The sequence below is a fragment of the Gracilinanus agilis genome, chromosome 1 (genome assembly GCF_016433145.1).
Source record: "Gracilinanus agilis isolate LMUSP501 chromosome 1, AgileGrace, whole genome shotgun sequence".
Lineage (NCBI taxonomy): Eukaryota > Metazoa > Chordata > Mammalia > Didelphimorphia > Didelphidae > Gracilinanus > Gracilinanus agilis.
In genome coordinates this window covers 440,379,936-440,401,594 of record NC_058130.1, presented here as the reverse complement: position 1 = coordinate 440,401,594, position 21,659 = coordinate 440,379,936, and the positions used below count along the sequence as shown (strand labels likewise).

The window sequence follows — 21,659 nt, the reverse complement described above, 5'->3', positions numbered from 1 at the left end:
CCTTAAAATATATATTTTTTAACACTTGTGCATATTAGGGCAGATTGTACCACTTATGAAGATGGCTGGTGAATAAATTTTAGTATCATAATATTTACCTACAATAAACCTGTGATACTATATATAAAAAATAGTTTTTCTAAAAGTGTCTACTGAATTACAACTCATCTAAATAGAGATGATAACTTTCTAAATCTAACTAGTATGATTAATTTTAGTTAAATATTTCGGCAACTCTAAGGATAAGAGCCTGCAACTTCCAGTACTTGATGAAAAGGGCTCTTACTCACTCTCTCCCATGTTAATTCTTCTGCAGCTCGATCCCATTCTAAAGCATTCCAATTCATGTCATCTGAAACAATAATTATAATTTAGAAATGCCTGAGGAAACTGGAACTGTAAATATTTATAGGAACTGTCTTTGAATTAAGTACTTTGCAGATACTTCTATAAATATAAAACACCTAATCTTATTTTTGAAAGCAATTCATTAGCTCCATTATAAGTACCATATTTAGAAGGTACTTATAATTTTTTCACAACATATCTACACAATTGAAACACTAGGAAGAGAAAATTTAATAAATTAGCTCAAGGAGACTGAAAGTCAATTTTAATAACATTTCATAAAATTCTGTCCGGTTGCCACTTGTTCTTTCCTATTATAGATACATATCCATACATATACACCTATGTAGATTTCATATTTATAGTCTACGAAACACATACTTTTAAGACTTATGAATATTAAAAATAAGCAAAAAACATTCTTTAACTTAGATTAAAATTAAAATTAGGACTGTATCATTATTCCAAAAAGCTGTCTTACAATAACAATTACCTTGTGCCCCATTATTAGCATCTGCTGCATCTTCAACTACAGCATCTTCTTCATCCTCATTGTCTTCCTCATCTTCATCAGCTTGTTCTTCCTGAATTTCAGGGTTTTCCCCTACTACTGCATCCTCAGCTGGTGGGTTAGCAGGCTGATCAATTGCAACATTTTCAGCACCATTTCCTATACCTGGAGCCTAAAATAATAAGATATTCTAGTTTTGTGAATAACTTTTCTTAGTCTTGCTATGCTTTGATGAATTTCTAAGAAAATAGTTGCTTCATCTGATACCAAACATATGAACCTCCCTTTGTTATTCTGAATTAAAAGTATAACTTCTATAAAGTTTGCATATTTTAAACAACTTGTTATATAAATACAAATCATTTTGTGCAGTGAATAGTGAACAAGTTTATATATCTGGATATATTGCATTAGATTTTGGGGTTTGCTTTTTAAACTCCTCTTAGTTAAGTTCTCTCATGCCTTCACTTACTGCTCCAGTCAGTAAAGACTTAAAAAAAAAAAGACTTTCAAATAACTTGCTCGGTGGATTTTAAATATAAATATTCTCCTAACCAGGTAATAGATCCTTAAGTATCCGTGATATCACTACTCTATATGCATATGGGGAAAAATGACAGCTGGAATACCAAAAGTTTTCCATACACAAAGTAACAATGACATTTTTATCAGCGTAGACCATTGTTTTTTGCCTAATAGTCTAAAAAATGCAGTTCTCTGTAACTCTCCCTCTGTAACTCATTTGACTACTCAAAACAGTTACACAGCCAGCACAATTATCAAATAAAGTTAGACATCATGCTTTTGTAAATCTATAATCTTTAAAATATTCATCAATCCCAGCTACTCTTTTTCATGCCTTGAGTATCTGATCTTGCTTCTACTGATAACACTAATGTTCAGGAAAAATGATATTAAAAATATTCCTACCAATAATCACATAAAAGTTGACACATAAATTTCCAACTTCTCTATCACAATGCACATAGTTCTGATAGGATAAGTATCATATTACTGAAGAAACCAAAGTGAGGGGGAAAAGAATTAAATTATTTTCTTAAAGTCACAAAGCAAATCAAAAACAGATGCAGGAATAAGATACAGCTTTTGTATTTTCAAGTGAGATATTAAACTTCATTCCAGGCAAGCAGAAAGAGAAATTAATTCAGTATATTCCTTTAACTATTTCCAACTTCCCTGATAAATCAAGAAGGCACACCATAATATCATTCACTCTCCTAAATCTGTGGATTGCTTGTTTCAATAATATGTTCTATTATTTTACAAGAATATGTGTCTGTAAGAAAAGAAGCAAACTGATGTCCAACTCATGACTAAGCAGGAATAATTCCATAAGAACTAAAGCTGGGACAAGGATTTTACCTCATTTTGTTGTCCAGCAGCATTGAGAGGTTGAGCATGATTTTGTTCCAACCACTGCGGTGCTCCACCATGGACTATTTGTTCTCGCAACCACACAAGGCTGATGAATGCACAAAGAGTGCACGTCACCACAAAACAACCCTGCAAACAATCTGCCAATAAATTTTCCCTATTAAAAAAAGAGTTACAGAATTATTTCCACAGTAACAAAAACAATTCAAAATGAGTTCATAAAAGTTTCCACTTAACTATCAACTATTTGAAAACTAGAGTATAAAGAATGATGTATTTGTCAAAGGTTCCAAATAGCTGAAGCACATTACAGAATCATGGAAAACATGATGTGTGGAATTCGTTACATTTATATGGCTTCATCCATTCTGAATCTTTGGGTATCTCAACAGGTTTATCTACGGTCCAATTAGAGATATATATACTCAGCAAGAGATGTAAGTTTCAAATTTAACTGGCATGGTTTGTTTCCTAGAGAGGTATATCATGTAAAGTGGATCATAAATTGAGGGGCGGGGATGGGGTACCTAAGATATATAAGATAATTAAGACATATATGATTCCAATTTGAATTTCCCTAGTCCTGAATGAATACCACACTTTTGGCTTTTCTGGATTTGAACATTCTTAGAAATTTAAAAAACAGAGAAATCAATTAATTGAGCAGATTCAAACCTGTTCTTTATTTTTTATTTTATTCCTTTGTAATATTTTGTCTACTTCTACTTCTTTATTGCTTCATTTTAGAGTCCTTTAGTGCTCACTTTGGCAGCATATACACTAAAAAGTCCTTTATTTACATTACTTTCAGGACTTCATGACAAAACTTCCATGTTTTTCCTTTTGAGAGGACTTTTAACATTTTAAAATTCATTTCATCCTAAATCTCCATTCTATATATAATGGGAAACAGACAGAGAAATTAAACTTTAAAAGAGATAGTAATGTCTATTAGATGTAATCCTGAACTTCAGAATCAGGAAAGCCTAATTCAAATTTTGTTTCCTATACTTACTGGTTTGTGGCCAAAGGCAAGTCACAAAACTTAAGTATTTGCTTCCTCATCTATAAAAGAGGTTATTATCCCAAGGCTCACATGAAATATGTAAGGCACTTTCCAAATCTTAAATGTCTATATGTCAAAATTTTTAAATTGTTACATCAAACATGTATATTTAAGAAACAAATTTCTGTTCCAGTCCAAATTCAGTTCACAAAGTAAATAGATGATTGTTGCTAAAATCTTGATTTTCCACATTGCAGAGATTACATTTGTAGTTCTAAATGCAATGATCAGCTTTTTAGCAATATAAAGCAGTATGGTTCCAAATGCAAGGTATCTAGAAAACCCTAGATTGATTTAAGGAAGATAAAGCATCAAGCCTACTAAAAGTTTTAACTATTAAGCCTTTCTTATCATTTTCTTTTTGAGTTAATTGCATGGGAATATAACGACCCTTCACCTATCGCAGGAGTTGCATTCCAGAGACACCCAGCAATAGGCGAAAATCCGTGAAATAGAGGTGGTATATTTATTTTATTATTTATGTTTTTTTGAGGCTTTATAAACCCTTCCCACTCTCCAATAAACCTTTTTCACACTCTTGTTAACCTTTCCCACACTTATAAACACTGAGCCAATCAGCACCCAGTATACAGAACACGCACTGTGCTTGGTCGCCTTTCAGTCCAGAAGCCAATAGTGTGCTGTGTACAATCTCACACTGGCAAGCTTGTGCAAGTGATAGTGGCATACTGCATTTCCATTGTTACAGTATGGTATCACCCCCAAAATCATGCAATATAGCAAAAATTCCATGATAAAGAATTAGATATATATTTTTTAAAACCCACAATACAGTGAAGCCACGTTAAATGAACTGCAATATAGCGAGGGACAACTGTATGAGCTTTAAAAGGACCTCTCAATGAATTATTCTAAATAGATCCTTATAATCTTTTTTCCCCATTAACATAAGGAGAAGTAGAAGGAGTAAAAAAAGGTTAAATATAAGGAACAAGTAAATCTGAAATGGGTAAAACAATGTGAAAGTTTTTAATGAGGTTAACAATTTCCACTGCTTCAATGTCTAGTAACTTATAGCTAAATGCTCTCTTCTATTCTTAAAAAGTTACAGATTTTACATATTAGAATTAAGAAACACTGAGACAATGAAGTAAGATGTTATCAAAGTTCATATCTTAAATGTCATGAAATGGATGAATGTGCCATATTTCAACTCAAAAGGGAATTACCATTTTATTGGCATCATTTATTGCTTTGTTTTTAAAGCTACCAAGTGAATTCAATATGAATTTTTTGTACAACACTGACTACACCATTTAAAACAAATATTATAATGTAAAACGAACATGGGAAGTGTGTGGGATGAGATTCAGTGTGTAATTCTCTGAGTAGTATTTGGCTTATCAAGTCTCCCGGCTGCTCATTAGAGTGATTTCTGGGGGTACAAGTCTCCCCAAAATTCCACTCCACATAGGAAGGAAAACAAATGAGCAGTTGAAGTGAATCATATGAATCCAGCATCTTTTCTATATTACATTGGTTTACACTTACGTTGACAGCATATCTAATGGCAGTGTCAGTAGTGAGCTCACGGAGCCAGTAAACAAGCACTTGTAGATACGGCCTGTGCAAAACAAATAAATGAATAAATAAACAGGCAAAGTAAGCAAATAAATAAATAGATAGATGGAAGTGCTATGGCAGTGGCAACTTTTAGATGGAATTTATAATGCTTATATTTAAAATTACTGAGGAGAGGAAGGTGTAGCCCAGTGGATTGAGAGCCAGGCCTACTAAAGACAGGAGGTTCAGATACTTCCTACCTGAAGTCACTTAACCCCTACTGCCTAGCCCTAACTGCTCTTCTGCCTTGAAAACAATGCACCGTATTGATTCTAAGATGGATATAAAAGTTAAAAAAAATAAAATAAAATTACTAAGCACACATAAACTTACATCCTCTATGAAAACACTGAAACTTGAATTAAATTTATTTAATTTAAATTTCTTGAACTTAAAATGACAAAATGCATATACTAAAATAATAATCAGATAAAATGCAATAAAATATTTAAGATGGTAAATGTTGCATATGAAAACCTTTGAAAAATTAAACTCTGCTCATCTCATTTGAAAAATGTCAAAGCATATGAACAGGCAGCTACATAAAAGAATGTTCCAAACCACTTAAAAAATATAAATTAAAACAACTCTGAAGTTTGTTCCACCTCATATCCATTTGACTGAAATTGGCAAAGTTTAACAACAACAACAACAAAATGTCTAACATAAGAATGCAACAGAATATTACTGAATTACAAGTGAGGATTTAACTGGTTTCAAGGAAACCTGGGAAGATTTGGATGAACTGGTATAGTCTGAAGTACTGTGTAATTACAATTTGAATCCTAGAATTACTATTCCCAGCATCCCACTTTCCTTCCCATGATGTAGGGAGGATAAAAATGTTGTGTAACCCCACCTCTCTCTCTCTTCTTGTAATCTCAGGCAGCTGTGGACTCGGGCTTTTTGAGAGCCAGGAGAACTTAATCACGTGGGTTTATTTTTGTTAGATAACTAGGTTTTTATACTTTTATTTCTTTTTTATTCCTTCTACTTCAAGTGATTATTAATAAACTCTATAAAAGATAATTCTCGGAGTATTGGACATTATATCTTATAGTACTAAAGTGAAAAGAATAGGAACAATAATTTATATAATAAGTTTTGTAGAGACAAACAACTTTGAAACCCTAAAGAATTCTGATCAATACAAATAACCAAGCAGAGTTCCAGGGCACTCTCAAAGAAAAAAGCTAGTCACCTCCAGACATAAAGGGGTGTTCTTTATTTCAACTCAAAAGTTCTTTATTTCATAATATCTTTCAAATTAAGTTATTCCTGGTTGTTACACTAAATCTTATGCCTTTTTAATATTGCTGCCTTTGTGGAAAATTCATGTTTTCTTTTGAGTGCCTACTTTTCTCTTCTATTCTGGCAATGATCTATAATATTTCAGTATATTCTCTGGTATATTCATCTCTCCAGCCTTCGTTCCTGAATTAGGGTTTAATGCTAGGGTTAGGCTCTGAACTCTGCTGCCTTTTTGGGTAAGATGGTAGCCTCTTCTTCATCTTGCCTAAGTACTTTAAGTTCTCACACAAACTGCCACCCCCTGGGGTCAGATCTCCCTGGATATTTGAGGTTACAGAGTTCTTCAAAACACTCTATGGCATCTCAAGAGAGAGCATAAGGGACCTCAATGCTCCTGGGTACTGGCTATACTGTTCAAGTGCAGTCATCCTGCAGGGGTCACTATTACTGCAGAGCTTTCAAGGTTTCTACACTACAGTTTTCTCAAGGGAGTCCTCCACTTTTGCTGATTTGCAAGCTTCACATGTCTCTGACAGTGCTGGCTTTGAGGGTGTTTCCTTTTTACCAGTAACTAGGGGCTTCTGGCCGGTTATTTCTAATGTCATGAGATGGAAGAGTTAAGTATAGTTTCTCATTAGATTTCTTAATCATTATTCAGTCTGGTGTGAATTTCAGGATTTTGTTGATACAGATGTGGGACCACCTCCATTCAGGCCAGAAGTCCATGGGGTCCATCTTTACTAATATTTTATATAGTACATCAAGAATTCATGTCCAAATGTGATGGTTCTACTCTTATTTTCAAAAAATAATTAATGTTTTTGCATCTCTAAGGAGAACCTGCCAGCCATTCTCACATTTAGTTGTAAATTCTTTACTTTTTCTGGTTTCATTTATAGCAACATCAATGTGAACATAATTTAGTTGTTCCAATAGTGTGTCACTGGACAAAGATAACTCATTAATAAAGCCACAAGTTAAATTAAATTTTGTAGACAAAGGATTTTTGATTCTTAGAATCCTATGCACCTTCTTCTGCCACTCTACCACCATCAACAGAAACCTATAAAATGGCTAGCCTACCATGCAGAAGTCACTGTAATAGATGTTGGGATACAAAGACCACTAAGAGTGATAATGTGATTTTACCAATTACAATAACTGACAAGATTGAATTTTTTTTTTTAATCACATCATGGTTAAATTTCTAGGCTGGTCTCCAAACAGGAGATGCACAGTCTGTCACAAAGACCATATCTAAAGCCTGATCAGCTTGGTAGGATGAGCCAGAGCCTGTGCTCCCATAGATGTATTGAGGAATTTAGGATCACTCTCATCATATAACTTTAGTAGAGATACTTTTGACAACACTACTTCAAAACTTATTTAAGAGAAGTTGTAAAGCAGATGTCAAAAAGAACAAGAACTTATTTCATGCATAACCTTTATACCCTAGAATCTTAAAATGAAAAGTACCAATAACAATACAAGGCTTGAGATCAGCTTCTAAAACATAGCAACTTTTTCAGGTAAAGGAAAATCTAATTCAGTAGATGTTTTCCCAATAGCCAAAAAAGAACAAATAAAGTATGCACTCAGGATTTGTGGGAGATTATATTCTTCTAAAAGTCCATCAAATAATATAATTTATACAAATAAATCAAACATAATACAAAAGCAAAAAATGATGGATTCCTATCACTTCTTCAACTTGTATTCCTTTTTTTTAAATTCCTAAAGATGAGGAGAGCAAATGGAATAAAGAAATACTAAAGAGAGTGGGCTAAACACAAGCAATAAGGATGAACTAAGGAAAACTGAAGTTTGTAACCTGCCAAGTCATTCCTGATATTTTTGAACAGGGCATCAGCAACATAAAATAGGTACTTTCAGTTTTCACTTATTGCATTCAGGCCCCTTAAGCAAAACTGTAAAGTGTGCTTATTTCATCCATCCTTAATCCTCATCTTATCTTCATCCCTCTCTTGCTAAACCATCTTACTTCTCAAAGAATGTCATATCCAAATTTAATCACACACCCTAGAATTTCCTGCCACATATTTGTTATTCACACTCCAGAATTACAAACCCAGTCTTCCAAAGAACACCTACATTTCATTATTACAGAAAATGAAGGTATTTTTGTTGTTGGTTGGGTTTGGTTTTTTTGGGGGGGGGTGGGGAGGAGGGACTCTGAAAAATAGGAGGAAGGGGAGACTTTCCTATTCAATTTGTCTACTTGGGGCCACTACCATGTGTACTTCAGTGGCCACTTAAATTCCAGATTTAGTCATATAGGCAAGTTTTCAAAATGAGGTGGAAAAGAAAATTAAACTCTAGGAGCGTGATATCAGCTTTAAAAAAATTAAAAATTTTAAAGAAAATTACAATATAATTGAAGGACTTAAGAACATCATTTGCCTAGGGTCTGAATTTGTTCTTCGGGCTCCTTCCTAAATAATATTTTCCATGTTTTGTTCATTTTTCTTTCCTATAATATCTTTAGGGAAACTCTACCTAGATCAAACTGTCAAAAATGAATTCCTAATACAAATAAATGTCATTAGCCCAACTTTTTTTATCATGATATTTCCTCATGCTTAAGAACATCATAATATTACATAATCATTAAAGGATACTACATGGAATAACACAATGAAACAATATCTCTTATGTAATATTTAATAATTCCAGTACTGAAAAATTAATACTTACATGCTGTAAGAGGTACAACTCCCAACCATGCAAAGGCCACAAGTGTATAGTGAAACCAGTAACGTATTGCTGTGCCAATACTTGTAACCAGTCCAGCAAAAATATCTTGGATTGGAAGCCTTGAAGGCATATCTGGGGAATAAACTGAAAGCCAAAAATAGAATTCTTAAAATTAACATTGTTTTAATAATGGCTACTTATATTAAAAGCTGAGCTAAAAGAGCACTATATATAATGAGTACATACATTAATACTGAAAGGTAATAAAAAAAGTCAACATTAGTACCATATGATCACTACTAAAAAAGAAATCCATTGAAGGCTGGACATACTAAATTTTTTCAATCAACCTTTATATAGTATGCTTTGGAATCCTTTCAATCTCCTACATACCCTCCTCTCTACATCCATTAGTTTGTCAATGTCCTTCCTAAAATGTACTGGCTAGACCTGGACATAAAATCCCAAATTTGGCCTAACCAGGAAAAATAATAATGAGACTTATCACATTCCCTATTTATTCAGCTTCTGACTACCAGCAAGAGAACTGTTACTGTCATGAAAGAATAATGCAGACTGCCTAGAGAGAACTAAAAATAGATCACAAGATTAAGGCACGAAGCTATATAAATATAGCAGTATGAGAAACTTCAATTATTAAGACATCTGTGGAATATTCTCTTGCAAAAGTAAAGTAATTAATTAATTTCTTGGCCCATCTTAATGAAGTCATCCCTGTCAAAAGACAGGGAAATCAAGAAAGGAAATTTCCCATTTTGGATCAGATTCTTATCAGAAGGAAAAATATAGTGGACAAAGCACAATTGATCAGAATGTTGGGGAAAAAGAAGAGAGAAGACTTAATTTTAGGATCTCTGATTGCTAATAAATTGGGAATAATCTGACATGCAACTTGGATTTGGTAAGAACATGCTTCAAAGGATTCAGAGAAAGGAAAGGATTAAGAATATTCCAGGAAAACGAGGGTATGCCCTTCAATTGGGGAATGGCTGAACAAATTGTGGTATATGCTGGTGATGGAATACTATTGTGCTCAAAGGAATAATAAACTGGAGGAATTCCATGTGAACTGGAAAGACCTCAAGGAATTGATGCAGAGTGAAAGGAGCAGAGCCAAAAGAACATTATACACAGAGACTAATACACTGTGGTAAAAATCTAATGTAATGTACTTCTGTGCTAGCAGCAATGAAATGACCCAGGACGGTCTGGAGGGATTTATGGAAAAGAACACTACCCACATTCAGAGGAAGAACTACAGGAGTGGAAACACAGAAGAAAAACAACCACTTGAACGCATGGGTTGATGCAGACATTTTGGGGATGTAGACTCGAAAGGACCACACCAATGCAACTATCAATGATATGTAAATAAGTCTTGATTGATGACACTTGTTAAAACCAGTAGAAATGTGTGTTGGCTTGGGGGGGGGAGGGGGGGGCTTAAAGAGAGGTGAAGGGGAAAGTAAAAACATGAATCATGTAACCATGGAAAATTTTTCTAAAACAATATTTAAATCAAAAAATAAATAAATGAAGAATATTCCAGGAGAAGAACTAAGAAATGTATTTCTCTCCTCTTTCTGTAGAGGTGGGGAATTATGTGTGTGGAATGTTGCATATATTGTCAGACCATCTGATGTGCTAGATGACTTTGGTGAACTGCTTTTTGTTACAAAGGATGGCTTACAGAATAGGGAAGAGCTATACTTTGTAATACAGATGATGTTAAAAAAATCAATAAAATTAAGAGATGAATAAATGATATGGCTTAAAATTCTACAAATGAAATAAAATCAGGAAGAATAAGAAAGAATAAGAATCTCTTAAGAAAGAATTTTTTTTAAATCAGAGAAACAATTCTATGAGGAAAAAATAGGAAAGATATCCAAAGGGAACAATATTAATATATTACTCACTTATTAACCAACTCAGATTTTAAATTCATATGTAAAAAAGATAGAAACAAAGTGATAAAATGTAGCATGGCCTTTTAATAATGTGTAAGGTAGGCTAAAGCTTAGAATGAGTTGAATATAGTAAAAAATAAAATAGGGTTGAAAAAGGAATTATATTTTTAACCCTGTAGAAGAAGAAAAGAAATAAAAAAAAGGATCAGACTGCCATTTGGGGTAACAGACAGCTTACATAAGGCAAAACAATTAAATTATTCTTTTCCTTCTGTTTTCTCTAAAAAATAGAAGGGACAAAATAAAAACCTTAACAGAGAATAAAATATAAAACATATAAGGATATAGTAAAAGAATAATTGGCAAATTCAAATACAATGTCCCAAAAGAACTCTGTTTATGTAATAAAAGCAAATGTGATAAGACTTCTGAATCACATGAGCAACATGATAATGAACAGACATTTTCTCCAATTCCCACAACCTCTCAAATCTCCAGAAATTATACACCAAAGACAAAGCAACTTCAGTAGTCTTCATAATCTAGGACACCCAGAAGACAAAAGAAGGTTAATTAAAAAAAACAAGAATGACACTCATTCGCCCTGAGTTCATTCAGCATCCTTCCACATGCTCTCACACTATTTCAGGAAGGCCACACTAACAGAGACAAGGACACAATAGGCTTACATCAAAATCCACCCCTCTATTCTACTAGTCCCCACCCTCTCTCATTCCAGTGCCATGGAAATATGGGCTCTAGGGCTCATCCCCAACAGCGAGCTTGACCACAGCCTTTCAGAAGCAAAAGCCTGCTGGGGCTGCAACCCCAAAGAACCACAGCTGCAAAGTTCTGAACCCTTTGTGCCAGGCCAGAAAGCAGGAGTGGGTCAGGTCACAAGATCTTAGGCTACATTAAGAGAGGTAGAGTAGCCAAAAAAAGGGAGACAATAATTCCACTGTATTTTGCCCTGGTCAGACAACATCTGAGTAGTTACCTTCAACAGCACATTTTAGGAAGGTCAATGATAAACTGAAAATAGTCTATAGGATAGCAACTAGGTTTGTGAAGGAAACGAAGATCAGACCACATGAAGACCATTTGAAGGAACTAACAGATATTTATCCGGGAGAGGGTATACTGTCCAGGTATAGACTGAAATAGATGTCTCTAAAGGTGTTTTCCAAATTTGAGATGTTGGACTTAACTGGATGCTAAAGAAAACAACCTCCTTAAAAAAAAACTTATGGATCACAAAAGTCAATTTTATTATTAATTGCTCACAACTGAAAAATTATGACATGCAACTTAAAAAATTGATAGGCCTTTCAGCCAGGTAGTAAATTAAAAATCTAAACTATTAAGCTTTGTTTTTTTATGAAATGTGAACTCAGGGTGAATGAGTGTCATTCTTGGTTTTTTTAATTAACCTTCTTAATAACGCTAATAAAGTTTACATCCCAGAAACACACACACACACACACACACACACACACACACACACACACACACACACCCCTCTCTCTCTCTCTTAATGAATGTTTGTGTTTCATTACAATTACTAAAAAAGCTACAATATTGGGTAAGACAAAAACGCAACTCACAGTACCTTTTGTTTTTACTAAACATTGAAAAGGAATGAAATATGAAATGATAAAGATTTTAATGTTATTTTTAAATTTCACATTGAAAGTTGCAAAGATGTAATAAATATAAGCACAGTAAAAGTTAAAACTTACTTGGTGTGAAAGCAAATCTGTGTTTGCATAGTTCACAGTATTCTTTTCTGCTGTGTTTCAACCACTGAACTAAGCTGAAATTACAAATACATAATATTTTTCAATTATAAATAATACTGCAAAATAGTATATACACACAAAATATATTTTTAAATTTTAGGCTTACAAAAACTATAATTTTTACTTTTTCACAAAAACCTTTTTCCCATCTTTAAAACGCTGCATTTATTTTTGACATTTTATAAAACTATACAACATTTTTTTTATAACTATATGATGCAAGAATAATAACTAGAATCTTGGGGAAGAGAGTGAGAGGTAGAAGAAAATTATCTTCTCAGTCTAGTAACAGAGGAAACATGGGACTACAGGAAAAACACGAAGCAGAAAAGACTGTCACAGGAAGGAAGTATATAAACTGCCCCTCCTCAAACTGAAAATGCCCCAAGGGCTAGAATTTTCAGTTAAAGATCTAATAGTACCTTCAGTGATACAGTCAGAAAACAAAGGCCATTGAAACAAAAACCAAAAATTAATTAGGAACAAATTTTTAAGAAACTTAAAAAAGACAACCTCGGGTAATTGGATGGCTCAGTGGATAGAGTGTGCGAAGTCAGGAAGACTTCCTGGAGTCAAGAAGACTCAACTTTGTGAGTTCAAATCCAGCCTCAGGCATTTATTAGCTGTATGACCCAGTTCAAGTCACTTATACTTGTTTGCCTCAGTTCCTCATCTGTAAAACGAGCTAGCAAAGGAAGTGGGAAAAAACACTCCAGGATCACTGCCAAGAAATCTTAAAATGGGGTCACAGAGAGTCATATATGACTGAAAAATGACTTACGAACAAAAAACACAATCTATAAAGTTGGTTATACATTAATCAAAAGTATTTGTTAAATGTCATGGATAATATAAAAATGAAACAACTCTTCCCTCTTGAAGGAGCTGACATTTTATCAGATGGGATACCTTACATTTACAAATAAAAAAATACAAAATAAATACACACAACTTGGGAATAAAGAAAGGCTTCCATATGTATAAGATGGCACTTGAGCTTTAAAGGGAGTTGGAAATTCTAAGAGGTCTCTGACCCTGAAGAATACATCAAATAGAGGGTTCAACCTAAAGAGGTACAGTGGCAAAAGGTGGAATATTGTGTAGAGAGAACAAGTAGAGGATAGACTAGCTTGAGCACCTAAGTGTGTAACGGCAAGTAATGTGCAATTACTTCTCAGTACCAAAACTACTTCAAGAAAAAAAAAACAAAAAACAATCTGGCATCAGAAAACCCTCAATGGATAATAAAACTGCATTATATGTTCTCAAATGTTTCGTCCAGCTCTACAGTACTGAGATTCTTTGATTATCATTTGGTCTCTAGCAACTATCTTTTGTTTATTTAACAAAGTTCCTACTTTGTGATATTTTCAAGTTGATCTGGAGTATCTATTTTCAATTTCTCCAATGTACAGATCCTCAGTAAATATTCTTTCCTTTATATCATTCTGTTTTCTCTACTTTACCAAGTGTTTATTAATACTAATAATATTAATTATACTTTGTATAATTCATCATCAAATAATGTGTTTGGTTTTTTGTTAAAGCCTATGTTACTTATTTAGTATTTAGAAAAATCTGGAAAAACAATTCTAATTAGCCATACTCAAAAAAAAAATGCAACACAGCTAGAAAAGATACAAAGCAGACCAACTAAGGAACTGGAGAGTATGTTATATGAAAAAAGAATAAGTAATTAGGACTCTGCAGTCTGCAAAGGCTGAAAGAGAAATCAGCCAAGTATTTTTTTAAATCTTGGATTTTATCAGTAGAACAAATATTGGGTATATTCACCAAATATTAGAAAGAAGATATACATCATATAATGTCCCAATCAACATTATTTCAAAATGATATCAAATAACCAAAGTCTGGTATTCTAGGAATTCTGTAGAGAACCTATTGTAAATGGTGGTTGTTCCCTCCAAATCTCCAATCCCAGGAAATACTGGTAATGAGTGGCTTTTGTAGCCAATCAGAAAACTGTTGTTGGCCCAACCCAGGGAAAGTCACCAATTTAGGCAAAGGAAGAACAGAGATCCTATTTATAACAATGTTCCCTGCACTTGATTCTTCTTCTATATTGCCATTTAGGCCACAAAGTTTCTGCAAAACCAATGACCAATATTAGTCAAGGTATGTCCACAGTAGAATTAGGAAGTACTCTTTAAAATTTCAAAGTCTGTATATAAATATATATATTCTTTTGCACCATTTTTTTTCAGGGCACAGTGCTAAAGTACAGAGATAAATAGGACACTGTCTTTGTCTTCAAAAAACTTTAAATTTCTTATTGGTGCACATGAACTACTTTACCCAGCAGGTTAGTCAACACATGGAATTCCTTACCTCCAACAGATAGTAAAAGCTGAAAATATAAATTCAAGAAGTATTTAGATCAATACATGGATGGTATATCCATAATATTTTATTAGGGGATATAATGCTAATCATTTAGATATTTTTCATAGGATATTCATGCTTTCCCTCAAACATCACATAATATCATCATTAGAACTGCAATACTGGGAAGGAAGGATCATTGTTGGGTTCCCTTCTCCTCAGGAAATCTTCAAGCAGAAGCTATCTTATCAAATCTGTCAAAGTTGGAATACCTTTCACATATAGGTTAAACTAGATGGCCAATGATGTCTCTACCAACCCTCCTCACATTTTGTAATTTTTGTCTAATTCTAAATGACATTTATGTTAAATTGTTCCCCCCAAGTCAGTCTTTAAAACCCCCATGCCTAGCACAGAAATATGGCATAGAGTAGGTACTCTATAATTAATTATTAGGTATAGTATATAGTTAATGAGTAATTGTCATTTCATGTGAAATGAACTAGCACATACTGATTATTGAATCCTGCTATTGTCCTTTTCAGGAAGCTTGAAGAAAGGAAGCATATATCTGATTCTTTCTCTTGCCTCTTCCTTTCTGTAAACTCAAGCTATATTCTATCAGACATCGAGAAAAGTAGATATAAGAGATATCCAAGCCCTCTAAGAATGCAATGTTTTGGGGGTAGCTAGGTGGCTCAGTGGATAGAGAATAAGGTCTAGAGACAGGAGATGCTGGGTTCAAATCTGGCCTCGGATATTTCCCAGCAGTGTGATCCTGAGTAATCACTTAACCCCAATTGTCTAACCGTTACCATTCTTCTGCCTTGGAATTGATATGTAGTATCCATTCTAGGTCAGAAAGTAACAGTTTAATTTTTTTTTAAAGAATATAATGCTTTCTCTTCCTATTCACTGATTTATATATAAGATGCTTCGAATTAATTTAGTGAGTGGAAATTTTCTCATTAAGACCCCTGTTTTTTGCCAGTTGGCTAACTGCTTATTAATATAAATTTGAGAAAAATCTTTCCTACGAGAGGACTAAAATATAATGGTGACACTTTATATTTAGTCTATATTCCCTTCTCCCTATGAAAATTTTGAATGATTAAGTTTTTTTTTAATCCTAACAGATTAAATATATTAAATACATAATATATTAAACATAAAGGGGTTTCTATGTTTAAAAAAGCAAATTGTACTAGCAATAAAAATGAGTTTTAAAATGTAATTTCTAAAAAGGCTACTCACCATTCTTGATGGATAAATTTAATACTGCCAGTACATACACATGGATGATATAGCGGTTTCTCAGGCGTTCCTTCTGATCGACACACTCTACATATGTCTGTTAATCAAGAATAAAAACTCATTTATCTTTGGCTTAATCATCTTTGTAAAAAGAAATAAATTCAGAAATGTTATAATACAATAAAGAAGACACTACACTCTAAAATAGTATCATGTAGCCATGCATAAAATTAAAAATTTTGAAATCTGACACTAAAATGTTTATTCCTTAATGAAAATCTAATTCATAAGGACAAAATAATCTACATAGATTTAACAAAGAATTTCATGTAGATATGGGCAGAAATGGCAGTTTTTGTTTCTATGCCTACTATCCAATAATGCTATATTTACAAAATGCTACATAGGGTATGAAAAAAAGCAAACTACTCTTACTCAGTGCAATGAATATATACAGGAGCGATCACTTGAACTACTTGGCACAATAGCAGTAGCAATAGTACTTGGCATGTCATACACAAAGAAGTAGCAAAAGAAATTCATTTTCTTCTGCCACTCTCTCTAAAATCACGGAAGACTAATTAAAGGAAACTAAAGCTTATCTGAACCAAACAGTAACCTGCACAGAAATAATTTCTCTCTCACCCTTAACAACTTTGAGTATGCAAAAAAAGTATTGTACTCCTAAATATAAAATGAACATACTTTTATGCTTATTAATTGGTAGTAAGAGACTTCTTTGGGTCAAATTGTTTCTTTTCTTTTAAATTACAATAAAGAACACTTCATATGATAGTTAAATTGGATAGTTGGGAAGGGACAAACTTTCTACTATATATTTTTAAAAATCCTTTCTATATTAAAATTTCTAAAAATATTTAAATGCATCTTTCCTTAAGTTTTTAATCTTCTGAAATGATATAATTATATTTTCATTCAACCTACATGTTAATTTTTATTTATAAAGAGGCATCTATTATTCTTTAATTCAAAAGTTCTTTTTAATTCTTACATTTCTCTGCCAGAAAAATGCTTTCCAATACAAAACTATACAGTGTCTTGTGATTTCAGTAAATTAAGACTCAGAAGAAATCTTGGTGATATGGTCCAATTGCCTAACCTCAGTATCTTCATCTATAAAATAAGGTATTTGGACTAGTTGGCCTCTCAGGACCCTTCTGGTCCTGTATCTAAAATCAATAAACATTCAATCAACATCTATTAAATGCAAAAAATAAAATTCAAAAATTTAAACAATCCCTACTTTTTTGAGAATTCTATGATCTTAGGAATGCCTTCCAAACAATTGAATTCAGCAAACATTTACTAAGTGCCTACAGGATAGGACAAAAAAAAAGGGATATCCTATATACATATGCCTAGGACATGTTTTGAAACATAAGTTAATATAAGGCCAAAAGATTGGCATAGTAAACTTGAAGGAGATATCATTTCTAAGTAGAGGGATCCAGAAAGGCTTTAATGGAGGCTGGATCGTGAAGATTTTCACAATCAATCAATGAGTATTCATTAAGCACCACCCTGTGTTAGGGATTCAAAGACCAAAAAAAAAAAAAAAAAAAAAAAAGGTCCCCATGGTCCATAATGGTCCGGTCCACAAAAAAGAAATTTTTAGACAAAAATCACAGAAATTATCTTTAGTTTTAATTTAGTTTCACTCGGGACATATGGAAAAAAATTCTCAACCTATTTACCATCCAGGCAAAAGGGACTCAGAAATGTACAAAGGTGGGAGTAGAGCATGGCAACATTTGGAAATAATGAGTAGTCACTTGACTAGAACTTAAGAATGTATTAAACGAAACAGATACGGTCTTCACATATTCTAGCAGTGATAACAAAGTATATAAGTATATAAGAATGCACTGAATGATATCAAAAAGATCAATGATGCAGAACATAGAAGAAAAAAGCAGATTTTCATTAGAAGATGCTATAAAATTACATTATTCATATCTATAATAATAAAGCTTTCATAAACTGACAATTTAATGAGTCAAAAGTCATTCATGATACCTGAGAATGAAAAATCATATGCTTCAGAGTCAGAATAAATAGTATTAGAATGATCAGCTCTAGACCTGATACTCAACTGAAATAGATGGAAAAAAATAATTTATTGGCCAGAGAGTTTGAAGTCTTTGCTAACAACCTCAGCTAGCATCATGGACCACTTATATGAGTGACTTTAAATGAGTCACTTAAATTCTCTGAACTAGCTTTCTCTGTGAAGTGAAAGTGCTGGTCTAGATAGTTCCTAAGCCTCTACTATGTATAGATTAATGTTCCTTATTGATCCTTTTCCCAACACCTATCCCAAGCTGCTACAGCCTTCCCCAGTAAAGTATCACTGCCATCTATTCTATATGTGTCTTCTATATACCAATTTGTTTTCAACTAAACTCCCACATTAAGTAGGTTCCTTTTAGGATGGACCTATTTTTGCCCTTCATAGTGCCTAACACATAGTATAGCATCAACAAATGCAGGCTAACTAAAGGTCTGATTATATTTTAAAAGATTTGGCAAATGAATGGAAGTGGGGGGAGCAAGGAATAAGAAAGATACATGCATTGCTTTCATTAGTATAAATCACAATCCATTCGGAGGCTATGGCAACTCAAACATCTAAATTGTCTGTCCCAAAGGAGATGTTCGCACTCATGTGTGTCTTCAAAACTGGGCTAATCACTACTAGTAACTATACTGAGTCTAGTAGAAATCTGGCAACATCACCTAGAGCAGTGGTTCCCAAACTTTTCGGCCTACCGCCCCCTTTCCGGAAAAAAATATTACTTAGCGCTCCCTGTCACATACTATCACCAGCCCCTTACAATTATTCACTGCCCCCAACTGCACCTGTGGTCATCACCAATCCACTGGATTGCTGCAGCACCCACCAGGGGGCAGTGGCATCCACTTTGGGAATCACTGACCTAGAGGTTCCCTAGGATCACTGGTTTTTAAACTTACCTTGAGAACAAAGCCTTTGCATAATCACTTTCAGGATTACTATGTCTTAAGGTATGAGGGTTGTGTAATTAGAATTTCTGTACCCTAAAATTACAATTCCCAGAGCATAATGTGAGGAGGACAGTGGGGTGCTGGGAATTGTAGTGTTCAGGTACAGAAATTCTAATTACACAGGGTCTCGAAATCAGACAGAGAGGTAAGAAACCTGACATTTAAGGTCCTTCACAATTTGGCTTCCAACTATCTTCTACTCTTATTTTAGGTTACCCTCTTTCACAAGTTCTGTTATAGCAAAAAGGAAAGTATTAGCCATTCCATTCCCACCTCCTAAACTGGAATATACACCCTACTCATCTGTATTTCTCCTACCCACTTCAGGGTTTTCCTTCCTTCAAAACTTGGCTCAGGAACCACTTCGTCTTTCCTGATTCTTTAGTTGTTGGTTCTCTCAGAACATAGGAAAAGGCTGATAAATATTTGTTGCATTATACTACAAAACATCTTAAAGAGACATTATTTGATTTGAACCCTAACTCTATGAAATACATACTCCAAAGTATTATTATCCCTATTTTACAAATGAGGAGCTTCAAGGTTTAGGAAGTGTAAATTAGTTCCCTATAGCCATATAAGGAATCCACTTAAAATATAGTGTCTCTAGAATATGGACATTTATTTTGCTTGACTAAGCATATTAGTTACAAGGTTTCCCCCCCCCCCTTTTTTTCAGAGAGCATTGGAGAGAGAAAATTTAATTTTAATTGAACATTTTAAATGTAGAAGGCCACTGATGACAATATTCAAGTTGTGGTTTGACCAGGTCAAGGAAAGAAAGACTATCATGTCTTCCTACTATATTACACTGCTTTTATCTTTCAAATAATCCAGTACTTTAAGAGTAATGCCACAAAAATCTTTTATAGACATGACAATCTTAAGACATATGGTAAATTAATGCATTTTCCAAAGTTCTCTATTCCAGTATCTTAGTAATACTCAAGATCAGAGCTTAAAACCATGAATGGCTCTTTCCTGTAAAATGTAACCCTTCACAATCTATAATTCTCTATTAGAAAAATAACATATTTTACCCAACATCAGCAACAATGAAAATTTAAGTGAATTTTCTGATAACTGAAAACTATCCTTTTAAGCAACAAAATTTACTTTATTCAAACTATTTTGTATGGTACTTTTTCCTTCTTTGTCCTCTTAAAAAAATATAAAAATGTTTTAATAACTCTGGTCATAATTATGAACAATATTTATTGCAGTGTGGACTATTAGAAAAGTTATTTATGCTATGTTCCCAACCAACTATCCTTTTGTGTTCATGTCTCCTTTTTTATATTTGTTTCCCTTTTGCTATGAACAGTCACTTTTTACTACTGACATTAGTAAAATGCCCATCTCTGGCATTCTTCACCACAATAGTACTTAAGCTACCATGATCTGAGAAAACAGATAATTAAACTTCTAAAAATTACGCACAGTACTGATAAATGGTCAAAGGATATGAACAGGCAGTTCTCAGATGAAGAAAATATAACTATATGAAAACATACTTCAAATTGCTACTGATTAGAGAAATGCAAATTAAACAACTCTGAGATACCACCTCAAACATATCAGATTGGCTAATATAATCCAAAAAGGAAAATGATAAATGTTGAAGGCGATGTGGGGAAATTGGGACACTGATACACTGGGTTTTTTTTTAAACCTTTAAAATCCATCGTGGAATCAATACTGTGTATTGGTTGTACAACAGAAAAGTGGTAAAGGCTAGGCAATGGGGGTTAAGTGATTTGCCCAGAGTCACACAGTGTCTGAGGTCAAATTTGAACCAGGACCTCCTCTCCTCTGGTCTCCGAGCCTGGCTCTCAATCCACCAAGCCATCTAGCCCCACCCCCCACCCCACCCCACACTGATACATTGTTGATGGAACTATGAACTGATACAACCATTGTGGAGAGCCACAGGCAAAGGGTCATAAAACTACACTTACCCTTTGACCCAAAGATACCATTAATAGGTCAGTATCCCAAAAAAAATCAGAGATTGAGGGAAAAGACTACTTTTACAAAAATATTTATAGCTGCTCTTTTTGTAGTGGCAAAGAATTGGAAACTGACAGAGTATTCATCAATTATGGAATGGTTGAATAAGTTGTGGTATGTGGTTGTAATGGAATAGTATTATGCCCTAAGAAACAACAAACAGGATGAATTCAGAAAAACCTGAAAGACTTATCTGAACTGATATAAAATGAAGTGCACAGAACTTAGGACAACACTGTACAGTAAAAGAAAATTTTTTGGATGATCAACTGGGAAGGATTAAATTATCAGCAAAACAAGGTTCAAAGATAACCAAATTATCTTGATAAAAAATGCTACTCATAGTGCATCGGCCATGGGTGGGGGGAGTGCAGGGGGTGAAGGGGAAAGTAGGAGCATGAATCATG

General features: G+C 33.7%; 1 protein-coding gene across 1 annotated transcript in view; it reads right to left on the bottom strand.

Annotated features, from left to right (window-relative positions):
• The window catches only part of MARCHF6 (membrane associated ring-CH-type finger 6), an 81,916-nt gene that overhangs the window by 40,222 nt on the left and 20,035 nt on the right, over positions 1 to 21,659 (bottom strand). The window contains exons 2-8 of the mRNA XM_044665430.1: positions 16,198 to 16,294; positions 12,541 to 12,614; positions 8,871 to 9,014; positions 4,833 to 4,905; positions 2,243 to 2,411; positions 842 to 1,031; positions 291 to 352 (exon numbers count right to left, since the gene is read on the bottom strand). Coding sequence (XP_044521365.1) covers positions 291 to 352; positions 842 to 1,031; positions 2,243 to 2,411; positions 4,833 to 4,905; positions 8,871 to 9,014; positions 12,541 to 12,614; positions 16,198 to 16,294 — 809 coding nt within the window. The remainder of the gene's footprint in view (positions 1 to 290; positions 353 to 841; positions 1,032 to 2,242; positions 2,412 to 4,832; positions 4,906 to 8,870; positions 9,015 to 12,540; positions 12,615 to 16,197; positions 16,295 to 21,659) is intronic.